Below are 13,569 nucleotides of genomic sequence, written 5' to 3'. Positions count from 1 at the left end.
TAGTATTCAACTGAATGAATATACCTGTTTATGCATTCTCTATGGATGGCCATCTGTGCTGCTTGTAGATTTTGGGGATCATGAATAAAGCTGCTGTAAACATTTCTGTGCAAGTCTTTTTGTGGATACATACTTGTTATTATTATTATTTTTTTTGGATCAATACCTATTACTGCAAATGCTAGGTCATAGTGTGTGTTCAACTTATATGAAATGAATGGGTCCATAATTTTGACATAGTGAAAAAACAAAACAAAAACAAACTTAGAATCCCTCTCTGTTTGTTCAAAGTGTAGCATCATAGAGATGGCAAACAATGTCATAACCTCAGGCAATTCCAGTCACTCCTGACTGCCTGTCCTCAAAAATTAAGCTCTGGAAGATCCGTCGACAGCCAAAGGGATGAACGCTGTGTGGATGATATCTGCAGGTAATATAGTTTGGGTGGTGCATTCGAGAGTCACAGGTAGTAACTGGTACATAAAACCCCTTCATAAATCTTTGCCTCTAGGATTCTTCATCAGAAAGGGATACTGACAGACCTAAAGCAAGTCATTCTTCACAAACAGGGCGTTATTAGCCAAGGTTTGATGGTATGCCTGTGGGAAGCCAGCCACCGTGGTGGAAGGTTACACAGGCTCAGTCAATGGTCCCTAAAGTGGATGTGCCTTCTCTTGCAATACTGCTTCCTCTCAAGTTATCCTTAGTGCCGCTTTCCTTCTGTAGGTACCCGGGCCCCACTTAAAGGAAAGCAGAGACCATTAGAAAGCAACTTTCACTTCCTTCCCAGAAACATCCACCTATCTGTACGCGTTCGTCTGTCCTTTCCTTATTCCTTCCCATCGTGGTGAAGATGGTATCCCTCCTGAGGTACTTGCCATTCCACCTTCTCAAGGGCCTTGCTGTATTCATATTTCTCTTTCTGTCTCTCTCTCTCTCTCTCTCTCTCTCTCTCTCTCTCTCTCTCTCTCTCTCTCTCTCGTAACCTCCTCGTTTGCACCGGCTTTTTCCCATCACTAAGCCTCTTCCAGTTTCTTCTCTCTTGTGAAAGCTAACCTCTCAACACCAGGTACCAGGCTAGCTGTTGTCTTATCTTTCTGGTATCATTCCAGCCAAACCTTCTGAAGGGGAGTCTGCAAAGCCTACTTCCTCTTTCTCATCTGACTCACCGAGGTCTACCTGGAACCTTTTTTTTTTTTTTTTAAACCATAAAGGAGGCATTGCACAATAATTTTTAAAAGTATATGATGGATAGATAGATGCGAGTCCAAGGGTGCTGACGGATAGCTCATCCATCACCTGAGGTTTAGGATGACCCGCTGCGTTGAGAAACTTATCTTTCCGGTGTGTACAGGTAACTTGATACATGCTTTCCTCTTGAATGAAAGTTACATAGTTAGTAGCCTAACACGAGTAACAAAGTATGACGAGTGGAGAAACACAGTAGCGTTGCACTGCCCATGAACCCTTTCCATGGGAACGCCAGTGCCCACCACCCAAGGGGTCACCCCTGGGCCACCCCGCCGAGGCGGCAGCCCCGGCACAGGCCGGCCTCCTGGCGCGACGGCTCCCCGCTGCTCCGCGGCCACGGCCTCCGGTCTGAGTCGCGGGCGGGTGGGGCGGGCGGAAGAGCCGAGCGGCTCCCGGCCAATGGCAGTTCTTGAACTTACACCTCCGGACGTCAGCGCCGCGGCTCTGCAAACGGATGTCACACAGCTGGCTCGGAAACGTCTCCGCCCGCCCCCGAAAAGGGGCGTGGGTCCCGCCGCGGCCCCGAGGAGCCCGGGGCGCCCGCAGGGAGGGTCGCGCGCCGCTGCCCGCTCGCCCCCGCGCCCTCTCGGGCCAGCCTCCCCGCTGTCCCCATCCCGGCGTCCCAGTCCGGCGGGCGGACCTCCCAGAGGGGAGCCGCCAGCATCCCATCCCCGCCCCGAGCGCGCCGCCGCCGCCGCCGCCGCCGGCTCCGCCCCTCCCGCCCCGCGCGGGCCGCGCGCTCCTGCGGCTCCCAGCCGCGTCGCGGGCGCGCGCGCCGCCGGCGGAGCCGCAGTTAAAATGGTCCGAGCGGGACCCCGCGCTGCCCCCGCCGCCGCCGCCGTTGCCGCCGCCGCCGCAGGGACGGACTGAGCCGGTGGGTCAGGCTCGGACCCGGCCGCCCAGCCTGCAGGCTCGGCCTCTCCGTCGCGCCCCCAAGCTCGCGCCCCCCCCCCTCCCCGCCCGCGCCCCCGGCCGCTCCGGGCGCAGCATGTAGCCCCGACGGGCGCCGAGCGGCCCCAGCGGACACACACCCCCGCCGCCGCCGCGCGTGTGTGTGTGCGCCCGAGGGTGCGAGCGTGAGCGCCGGGGGCCCCGCCACGCCCGAGCCCGAGCCCGAGGAGCCCGCGCCGGAGCGGCCTGCCCCGCCGCCGGGAGCCCCCTCTGCGGGCCTCCCCAAGCCCCGTCCCGGTCCCCCCTCCGCGGGGCCTTCTATATGGGCCACCTTCTCTCGAAGGAGCCGCGTAACCGCCCGAGCCAGAAGAGGCTGCGCTGCTGCAGCTGGTGCCGCCGCCGCCGCCCGCTGCTCAGGCTGCCCCGCCGCACCGCGGCCAAGGCGGCCCCGCAGCAGCAGCCGCCGCCGCCGCCGGCGGCGCCCCGGAGCCGGGACTGCTTCTTCCGCGGGCCCTGCATGCTCTGCTTCATCGTGCACAGCCCCGGCGCGCCCGCCCCCGCCGGCCCAGAGGAGGAGCCGCCGCTGTCGCCGCCGCCGCCGCCGCGGGACGGGGCCTACGCCGCCGCGGCCGCCGCCGCCTCCCCGCAGCACCTGGCGCGGCGCTACGCGGCCCTGGCCGCCGAGGACTGCGCCGCCGCCGCCCGCCGCTTCCTGCTGTCCTCCGCCGCCGCCGCCGCCGCCGCCGCCGCCGCCTCGGCCTCGTCGCCGGCCTCCTGCTGCAAGGAGCTGGGGCTGGCCGCCGCCGCCGCCTGGGAGCAGCAGGGCCGCAGCCTCCTCCTGGCCGGCGTGGGGCCCGTGCGCTTCCTGGGGCCGCCCGTCGCCGTGCAGCTCTTCCGGGCGCCCACGCCGCCGCCGCCGCCCCCCGAGCCCCCCGAGATGGTGTGCAAGCGCAAGGGGGCCGGGGTCCCCGCCTGCACCCCCTGTAAGCAGCCCCGCTGCGGCGGCGGCGGCGGGGGCTGCGGCGGCGGCGGCGGAGGAGGCCCCGCGGGAGGAGGCGCCTCGCCTCCCCGGCCCCCCGATGCCGGGTGCTGCCCGGGCTCCGAGCAGCCGCCGCTCTGCCCCCCGCCCTCCTCTCCCGCGTCCGAAGGTGCCCCCTCCGAGGCCGGCGGGGACGCGGTCCGAGCCGGGAGCACCGCCCCCTCGCCTGCCCAGCAGCAGCAGCAGCATGAATGCGGCGACACGGACTGTCAGGAGCCCCGAGAAAACCCTTGTGATTGCCCTAGGGAGCCGCCCCCCGAAACCCCGGACATCAACCAGCTGCCGCCGTCCATCCTGCTCAAGGTGGGTCTGGGCGGAGGGAGGGCGCAGGGGTGCGCGCTTGCCCCCAACCCGGCCCCTCCTGGGGAGGGGGGGTCTTCTCTCTCCTCCCTCTGAGCGCCGGGGAGGGGGGGCCCCCCCCGACAGCCAGAGACGTCCAGAGGGGAGAGACTGGGAAACCAGTGGGGGAGGATGCTTATGGCCTACTTTTAGAAGTTAGGAAAACTTGGAATCTCATGCAATGTCTTTTAATAGCTCGGGTTTGTTAGGCACAAACAAACAGGGTTCATCTGCTATTGGATTGCCAGCCCAAGTGGCTTAGAAACTCTTTGTAGCGTTTCTGTGACATGTTTTTATTAAGTGAGCAACTTGCCTAAGGGTCGGCTGGGTATAGACTTTATATATTAAAGTTCGAAAGTTTTCTAGCTACTTTCAGGTTGGATAGATGCTGGTTGATGTCACTAAGAGTTAACTTTTTCGAACATTTCCTGTGATCAGGCACTGTGCCAGAGTTTTAGATACATAATATCTAATTTAATTTCCCAAGTTACCGCGGGGAGACAGATATTGTCAATATCATTACTCTATGCAAGAAGGAACTGATATGTCATACTATGTGCCCTGCAGCACAAAGTCAGACATCTACAAGTGGTATTTGCTCTAGTGGGGCCTGAAAAGCTTGAATGACTTGCCCAAGGTCACACGTAGAAAGTAGGAGGTGTATCTGGGAATTTAGGCCTGCTTGGCTTGAGAAACCTCTTGTTTATGCTATGTTGTATTCGCTTCCTACATTTTAACCCGTACATAAAAGCGCACAGATTTCTGGAAGGTAAGGGGAGGCATTTGTTGTTGGGGTGGTGGTGGTGGTGAGCGGAGCAGAGGTGCGTGTCCTGTGGGAGCTTTGCCTCACTTTTGAATACTAAGTAACATTTGCAGTTTTGTCATTGCTGTGATAATCCTAATTGTGTGATAGAGTTTGCATTGTTATTATTAACAAGTTATTTCTTTCTTCATTTTCTCTCTTCTCCCCTCCCACTCTTTCCTGGAGCTTAATAAATGTAATCTTTCCTTGTCACAGTGATTGATATTTAAGACCAGCAGCAAATAACTTAGGTAAAAATTTGGCTACTTTTATTGTGACTGAAGTAACTGTCATCAATTACAATTGTTACTGTCTCCAATATACTTTGTATGATTAGGCTTTTTGCACATTGATAATCCCGTGTTTTTATCTGTCTTAGTGTGATGTTAATGTTCTTGACAATTATACAGCAAGAGGGGGTAAGCTAACTTCTACTTGTGTCAAAATGTAATGACTTAACTCTCATGGAGGTATATTTGTTGGAGGAGTAATTGCCTCTTTTGTGTGTCCAGGATGTGCATTTTAGAGCAGAGGGAACTTTTTTCTTTTTCTTTTTGTTTGTTTATTGGAGTTAGACAATTTTTTAAAACCTGGAATTCTTTTTTCTTTATTGATTAATGTATTACATATGTTTCCTTATACCCTCCCATTCCCCCCCCTCGCCCCGCCCCACACACACAATCATGCTCTCACCCTCCCTGTTGTCTGTGTCCATTAGGCTTATATGCATGCATACAAGTCCTTTGGTTGATCTCTCCCTCTTACCCCCACCCTCCCCTACCTTCCCTCTGAGGTTTGACAGTGTGATTGATGCTTTTCTGTCTCTGGATCTGTTTTTGTTCATCAGTCTATGTTGTTCATTATATTCCACAAATGAGTGAGAGCATGTGATACTTATCTTTCTCTGACTGGCTTATTTCGCTTAGCCTAATGCTCTCTGGTTCCATCCATGCTGTTGCAAATGGTAAGACACCCCCCCCCCCCCCCCCCCCTTTTCTTTTCTTTTCTTTTTTTTTTTCTTCTTTTTTTTCTTTTTTTCTTTTCTTTTCTTTTTTTTTTTTTTTTTTTTTTTACCACAGTGTAGTATTCCATTGTGTAGATGTTTTTTAAAAATATATTTTATTGGTTTTGTACAGAGAGGAAGGGAGAGAGATAGCGAGTTAGAAACATCGACGAGAGAGTCATCGATCAGCTGCCTCTTGCACACCCCCTACTGGAGATGTGCCCGCAACCAAGGTACATGCCCTTGACCGGAATCGAACCTGGGACCCTCCAGTCCCCAAGCCTACGCTCTATCCATTGAGCCAAACCGGTTTCGGCCATTGTGTAGATGTTTTTTAATCCACTCATCTGCTGATGGGCACTTAGGCTGTTTCCAGATCTTACCTTTGGTAAATTGTGCTGCTATGAATATAGGATGCACATATTCTTTCTGATTGGTGTTTCTAGTTTCTTGGGATATAGTCCTATAAGTGGGATCACTGGGTCAAATGGGAGTTCCATTTTTAGTGTGTGTGTTATTTATTTATTTATTCATTTTTTAGGAGACTCCACAGTGGCTGTATCGGTCTGCATTGCCACCGATGCATGAGGGTTCCTTTTTTTCTGCATCCTTGCCAGCAGTTGTTACTTGTTTATATGTTGATGATAGCCATTCTGACAGGTGTGAGATGGTACTGAATTGTCGTTTTGATTTGCATCTCTCAGATGATTAGTGACTTTGAGCATGTTTTCATATGTCTCTTGGCCTTCCTGCTGTCTTCTTTCGAAAAGTATCTATTTTTCATTGGGTTGTTTATCTTTCTTTGGTTACATTGTATGAGAAGAGGAAACTTTCTTGAGTCCTTTAAATTGGTGGGTGACATGGACAAATAAAGTATCAGCAAATATTTGGTATAGAAGATTGATTGCTGTCTTGTTATTTGTCAGGTAAGACTGTTTAAAGACAAAACAAATAAAAAAAACCAGGTATTTCCTGCTTTCTACCAAAACTGGTTATTTCTTGAGGTAAGGAACATTTGAATTAAAAAAGAAAGAAAAAAGGACATGATCTTATAATAAAGAGAATCCCCATAGGCAAACTTATTCTATATGTTACATTGTTCTTTTTTACTTTTTTTTTTTTTTTTTTTTTGCTGTGGACTATTGAAAACTTGGTCTAAGGGACTTTTGGGAATTACTCATTAGACTTGCCCTGTTGTGATGGAGAATTTGGACATGATATGTAGATATTTTACTATATTAGACACTGGAATAAAGATGGTCTATGTGGGTTTCACGGTCCTAGTTGTATTCAGCAACAAGTGAGTTGTACTGTCTGGAATGAATTGAAATCAAAGTTTTTTTTCTGTGTTTACCTGCCCAAATAGAATTTTCAGGGCTAAGGCTTTTGGGGCATAGGCTCTGTTGACATAGATCTTGTTTATGCTGTATGCCCTCCTCTAAGTACAGTGCCTGGCGTTTAGTAAATATTTATGACCAAATGAATGACCACATGTTTAGAAGTCTGTGCTGACACTCTGGGTGAATGTGCCATACCACTAAGATAAGTGTCTAAGAAATGTTTATATCTTGACTAGAGTTGTTCTGAGCTACAACAGAGCCACGTGATGTTGAGAGGATGCTGGCCATGTTTCTGGTGAGAACTGGAAGTGTCTGGCTTGGAGAAGACTTAGGCAGCTAAGGCTTTCCCTCCCTTCCTCCCCTCTTTCCTTTTCACAGTATAGGAAGGGTTGTTGCATAGAGAGGCACAAATCCATCATCTCCATTGGGAACATTCAAATACAATAGCCACTAGCCACATGTGGGTATTTAAATTTAAATTGGTTAAAATGAAATAAAATTTAAAATTCAGTTTCTAGATAACAATAGCCACATCAGTAGCCATGGGTGACTGGCCACTATTGTACTGGGCTGTGCAGATCCAGAACATTTCCATCATTTTACAAAGTTCTGGTTTGTAAAAAATTTTTTCATAAATGGCATCAAAATGTCCATGTTCTGCAGTTTGTTTGTTTGTTTATAGTTTGGTTGGTTTGGAGGTATTTTCACATTAGTGAGGGTATAGTTTCCTTCATTCTTTTTAACTGCTGCATAGTACCCCATAGTGTTATACCACCTGTATTTATTTCTCTAGTACTGGATGTTTCTAATTAATTGTTACTACAAATGATGCTAATAGATTTTTTTCCTATGTACACATCATATTTTTTCTAGGGTAGATTTCAAGAAGTGGAATTTCAGGCCCAAACTGGTTTGGCTGAGTGGATAGAGCATCAGCCTGCGGGCTGAGAGATCCCAGGTTCGATTCTCGTCAGGGGCATGTACCTTGGTTGCAGGCACATCCCCAGTGGGGGATGTGCAAGAGGCAGCTGATTGATGATTCTCTCTCATCGATGTTTCTAACTCTCTGTCTCTCTCTCTTCCTCTCTGTAGGAAAATCAATAAAATATATTTAAAAAAAGAAGTGGAATTTCAGGATTGAAGAATGTCTGTATTTGGACATTTAGAAAGTCCTATCTAACAATAAGAGCTGTGTAGAAATGAAACTAGTTCTTTCTTGAAATAGTGAGCCTCACTGGAAACCATAATTATGTAACTTCAGCACAGGAAGAGACCTTTGACAGCAGCATCTGGTCTTTCCCCATGTCTTATGCATGAAGATACAGGCTGGAGAAGTCAAGTGGCTTACTTCCCCTAAGAGAGAGAATGGCAGACCTGGGGCTAGAATCTAGCTTAGTGTTTCTAGGTCCAGAGATCTTTTCAACATCCTGTGTAAGAGGGCCTGAATAAGCTCTCAGAACTTCAATGAAAGAGAATCCTGAATGGGGAAAAGGGGCGGGACAATGGAGAGAGGAGGAGCTTACACCAGAGTCATTATGAGTCAGAGACTAATTTAAAGTTGGGCCTGTAGGGTTGAATTGTGGTCTTTAATATAAGAAATTTGAGAAGCAGGGACTAGGTCTTCAAAGGTCAACTGTGATAGTAATATTTTTTTAAGCACTTAAGTCTGTTACATTTGCTCATTGAGTGGTTATGGATTGTTTTGGATCAAATAAGCTAGCTTTGATCTTTGCTACCTGTTGCCTTTATGACTTAAGTAACCCTGCCTACTAATATCACAATTAGATATTTATATGGTAGAACCATTATGCAACAATTTTACCAAGTGATAGCAGTGGAATGTATTTCTTTATAATGGCTGTTTGAGTAACTGGATAAGTTGTGTTCTATATTTACATTTTGGAGACTTGGTGTGCTATGCTTAGATACCATTCCCTCTGCCAGCAGACCTGTTTCCAAAGAAAACCAGGTGAGAGATCCAAAATCCACCAGCACCATTAGGAAGCCGCCTCGCTGTGCACGGACCCTTGACAATGTGTCAGTAGGTGTGAAGTCTTTATTTGTACAGCTTCATGACCCACAGGTTGCTTTAGAGTTTAAGGGAGAGTTTCATAAGAGAAAGGGGCTTTGAAGGAAAGCTTACGTACCTGATTTATTTATTTTTTTCTCTCCAGATATGCGAACAAGGATGAAAGCAATGCAAATAGAGTCAAAGAAAAAAAAAATACCACTTTTTAAAGCTTTGAATGTAGATTACTAGTGGGGAAGAGTAAATTACCTGTAACATTTCATGAGTTCTTGATTTAAGGCTCCAGTACCAATAACCTCTAGAAGGCATGTCTCTAGCGTTCCAGGAATGGATGTAGCCAGCAGTGAAATGGAGTGTCCTGAGGAAGTCAGATTTAAGATTTTTCTTTGCTGAAGAATGCAAAGCAATCTTGATGAACTTAATCAGGATACCTACCCAAAGGTGTGATTTGTTTTCTTATTTTAAGAAGGCTGTAAATTTTGCCTTAACGAGTAGCTGTCAACGGGATAACCTTGAGTAGTTCTTGGCCAATTTGGAGTATTACCAGGCTGTATAAATGATAAGGAATGTAAGGGAAGATAAGTGAAGGCAAATACAGAAGCATTTAATATTAACATAAGAGTTGTGTGACTTTGGCTAAATATCCTATTTTATGTTTGACTTTGGCTAAATATATCCTGTTTTAGTTTTGCCAAAGTCTTGGCCAGTTTAAAGCCCAAGTGATATTGTAAGGCCATACAGTGGGCATTGGAGGCTGCCACTGAGAGGGCCTTGGAGCATCAATGCCCAGTAGTAATGAGTACATTTAGCTTACACATCTTTGCTTCTAGATACCATTCTCCAATAAAAGGGATCAGTGCTCCATGGAGAAATGGCAAATTTCAGGGCTAGGACAAGGAAAGTACAAGATGAGCCTAGAATATTTTGTGCCAGGACACAAGGAAGTCCTCAAAGAATGATGGACATATGTCAAAAGGATACATTGTTTCATTGTATCTCCTCCCCCGACTGAAAGTCTTCAGTGACTGGGTTTAGAATAAAACTTATTCTTATTTATTTATTTATTTATTTATTTATTTTTTAAAAAAACTTATTCTCATTTAAATTTCATAATATCAGACTTTGTGGGTTCGATCCCGGTTGGGGTGCATACAGGAGGCAACTGATGGATCTGTCCCTCCCTCCCTTCCTCCCCCTCCTCTCTCTAAAATAAAAAAGAATTTTTTTAAAAAAGTCATCATACAATATGTAGTTTGGAATATTGTGTTGCACCTTTAATACTTATCTCTTACAACACCTAGCATAGTTATTGTAAAATAGCTACAGGCAATGGATATGTCTCTCTCACATTGATGTTTTTCTCTCTCTCTCTTTCTCTTGCCCTCCTCCCCCTTCCATTCTCTCTAAAAATCAATGGGAAAAAATATTCTCAGGTGAGGATAAATTTAAAAAAAAAAAAAAAGGAAGAGAAAATAAAACCCATCACCTTTACTTCTTTTCAAATATTTATATAATTTATATACAGTTTGCCTGCTCATAAACCTTAGCTCATTTTTTTTCAGTAATATCTAATAGTAGATAAAATTTGTGCATCAAGATATGAAATGGTCAAAAGTAGGTATTGGTTTTGTTGATTTTTAAGTACTATAAGATTCTGTGGGCCCTAACCAGTTTGGCTCAGTGAATAGAGAGTTGGCCTATGGACTGAAGGGTCCCAGGTTCGATTCCGGTCATGGTATGTACCTTGGTTGCAGTCACATCCCCAGTAGGAGGTGTGCAGGAGGCAGCTGATCCATGTTTCTCTCTCATCGATGTTTCTAACTCTCTATCCCTCTCCCTTCCTCTTTGTAAAAAATCAATAAAATATATTGAAAAAAAAAAAAAAAGATTCTGTGGGATAGGTATGACCAAGTGTTAGGCAACAATGCATTTTGGAAGTTTTTTCAGTCTGAAATAATCTTATATCTTATACTAATGTCTCATTCAAAAATTGGATCTTTCAAAAGGTACAAAGTTCCAGTTATAAAATAAGTAAGTCATAGGGGAATAATATGCAGCATGGTAGCTATAGTTAATAAGATTGTATTGCATGTCTGAAAGTTGCTAAAAGAGATCTAAAAAGTTCTTACAAGAAAAAAAAAATTTCTAACTAGGTATGGTGATGGATGGTAACTAGACTTAACTGTGGTGATCATTTTGTAATGTATACAAATGTTGAATCATTATGTTGTACCTAAAAATATTATAATGTTACATGTCACTTCTACCTCAATAAAAAATAAAGAATCTTTCAAGGTATAGAAATATATGGATATCAGCCCGGTAGTGATTAATTCAGATTATATCAATAATAAGACATACGTTTTCTGGTAATTAATAGCTTAGTTCTGTTGCCCAGATCTGCCACTTAAGATCAAGAATATTAAGTTTGGCCCTGGCCTATGTGGTGCAGTTGGTTGGGCATCATCCCATACACTGAAAGGTTACTGGTTCAATTCCCAGTCAGGGCACATGCCCAGGTTGCAAGCTTGATCCCTGGTAAGAGGTGTGCAGTAGGCAGCCTATCAATGTGTTGCTCTCACATTCATGTTTCTCTCGCTAAAGCTAAATATCACTTAAAAAATCTTAAAAAAAAAAAAAAAAGAATATGAAGTTTAGTTTCAATTCAGGTCATGACTATAGGTTACTGCTGATTCCCAGGATCCATTCCCCTTACATTTTTTTTAGTAGTAACAGAATCCACCATGTTTTAGTCAGGCATGTGACCACTTAATTAGACGCTATTTCTTAGCCTCTGTGGATAGGTGTGACTGTGTAACTAAGATTTAGGTTGGAAGCTGTGAGTGGAAGCACTGTGTACAACTTTCAAGTCATACCATACAAGGCAGCTGCTTGTCCTTTGCTTCTTTCTCCTTTTTCCAAGGGCAAACTACTGGGATTAGAACAGTCAGCCATCTTTCACACTCTGAAAGATGTGAGGGCAGTGATGGAAAAGCAGCAAGATTTAAGATGATAGGCCCTGGGTTTTCTACATCCTTAATGGAGTCTGGACTTCTGTCAGGTTCAAGCCATTGCTAATGGGTTCTCTGTAAAGTAAGCCATTTCCTGGCTTGATGTACGTGCCATCAAGTTTTTCAGTGTCATCCCTTGTCCCCTCTCCCCTTGGAGTTTTCTTTATTCTTCAAATATGTTGTTCCGGGCCAGTTCTTTGCAGATGCATGCTCTTTTTTCTTCAAAATGACCTTTGAAATGCTTTTTCTTGAATCTCATATTATCCAAAGATAACTCAGAACTGCCTTTGACTATTTCATCTTAAAGCCAGTGAACAAATTTCATGTCTTAGTGCCTCCCACAGAATCCTAGGGACACGTGCACAGATGTTTGTTACGAAGATAGTTTGGGGAAGAGTGGTAATTATCTGAGGAGTTAGAATATGGGTGAGATAGCATTTTAATGACAAAGAAAAGCAGGAATCTTTAAAACATTTTAAATATATTTTTATTGATTTCAGAGAGGAAGGGAGAGGGAGAGGGAGATAGAAACATTAATGATGAGTGAGATTCATTGACCAGCTGCCTCTTGCATGCTCCACACTGAGGATTGAGCCCACAACCCAGGCATGTGCCCTGACCGGGAATCAAGCCGTGACCTCCTGGTTCTCAGATGGACGCTCAGCCACTGAGCTACTCTGGCTGGGTGAAAGCTGGAATCTTTAAATATGTTATCTATATCTGTGCAACATACTGTGTCAGGACTTAGAAGTTTAAAACCACAATCATTTATTATTTTACATTTTGTGTGGTTTTGGAATTCCCATGTGGCTTAGCTGGGTCCTTAGTATTCTTTCTTTTTACTTTTATCCATCTTTACTGGTACTGGTTTTATCTTTCCTTTACCCACTTAGTGAATTTCCTTTCACCAGGATGAAGAAGCCTCATCGAGATCCACTTAGATTTAGTCAATTACTTGTGGTTTATAACAATCATCTCACTTTTACATGAGAGAAAACTAATGTTTCAAGACGGTACTGTCCAAAGTGAAACATTTTAAATAAGGTTCTTCTTTGTTGTAATGACTATGGTCCACATATTTTCTATTCTTTAAGGAAAAAATTAGCCCTTTAAATTCATGTAGTAGTGATTTAATTGTACACAGATGATTTGGTCTCCTTAAATCGCAGTTTTCTCATGTGTAAAATGAGGAAGATGAGCATAAAAATATCCATAAGGGAGGAACTTCCAACTATGGGTGCATGAAGAGTTTGGTGACTACTCTCTACAAAAAAACAAATTAAAACTGGACAAAATTGCCCTAAATTATCTGTGCCTTTGAAATTGACCAAAGGCAGACAACATATTCTCTTTCTTAGGGAAGCTGCTAGAGCTTCAAGTGAGAAGAGCGGAAGTCTACATTCTTGCATGAGGCCTCTTCTGTAGCCCCCTGCCCCAGGACTTTTGGCAAAAACCAGAGTTTGGAAGACCAGCGTCTTTGATGCCAGAGAGGCTATGTCATTTTGGGCCAACGAGTAAAACTGCATTTGTCAACTAAAAGTGATGAAGTTGGTGGAGGACAAACAGGGAAAATCCACATACGTATCTGTAAGATTCAGGTTTTGGGGCCTACAGCTTTGGTGCCGGTGAGATGAGTGGGGGATCAGCTAGGAACTTAACAGGCAGACCTTGGAAACAAGACAACCATAGAAAGATAAGTTCTTCATCTTAATTTCTGGCTTACTGTGAAGCTATTGACATTGCAGGAGGCCCTGGGAGTGTCTAGCAGAAAGCAGGGGCTAAAGCTGACTTGAAAATGGCGAAGCCTGAGTGTGCTCTTTCCAGCCCACACAGAGATTATGGATCTCCACAAATATACTGTGTT

General features: G+C 45.6%; 1 protein-coding gene across 11 annotated transcripts in view; it reads left to right on the top strand.

Annotated features, from left to right (window-relative positions):
- Positions 1-2,321: 2,321 nt before the first annotated feature.
- FBXL17 (F-box and leucine rich repeat protein 17) overlaps positions 2,322-13,569 on the top strand; it is a 415,427-nt gene continuing 404,179 nt past the window's right edge. For 7 of the 11 annotated variants that reach the window (XR_006739799.1, XM_036410710.2, XM_036410712.2 and 4 more), the window contains exon 1: positions 2,323-3,484. Coding sequence is in view for 10 of the 11 variants with exons in the window: in XM_036410710.2 (XP_036266603.1) it covers positions 2,465-3,484 (1,020 nt within the window). In the remaining variant the exon portion in view is untranslated. Of the gene's footprint in view, positions 3,485-13,569 lie in introns of all 11 variants that reach the window. The other 4 variants (XM_036410707.2, XM_045571826.1, XM_045571825.1 and 1 more) reach the window with 2 other exon arrangements.

Source organism: Pipistrellus kuhlii, unplaced genomic scaffold, assembly GCF_014108245.1.
Source record: "Pipistrellus kuhlii isolate mPipKuh1 unplaced genomic scaffold, mPipKuh1.p scaffold_m20_p_4, whole genome shotgun sequence".
Lineage (NCBI taxonomy): Eukaryota > Metazoa > Chordata > Mammalia > Chiroptera > Vespertilionidae > Pipistrellus > Pipistrellus kuhlii.
This window is presented reverse-complemented; position numbering and strand designations above follow the sequence as displayed.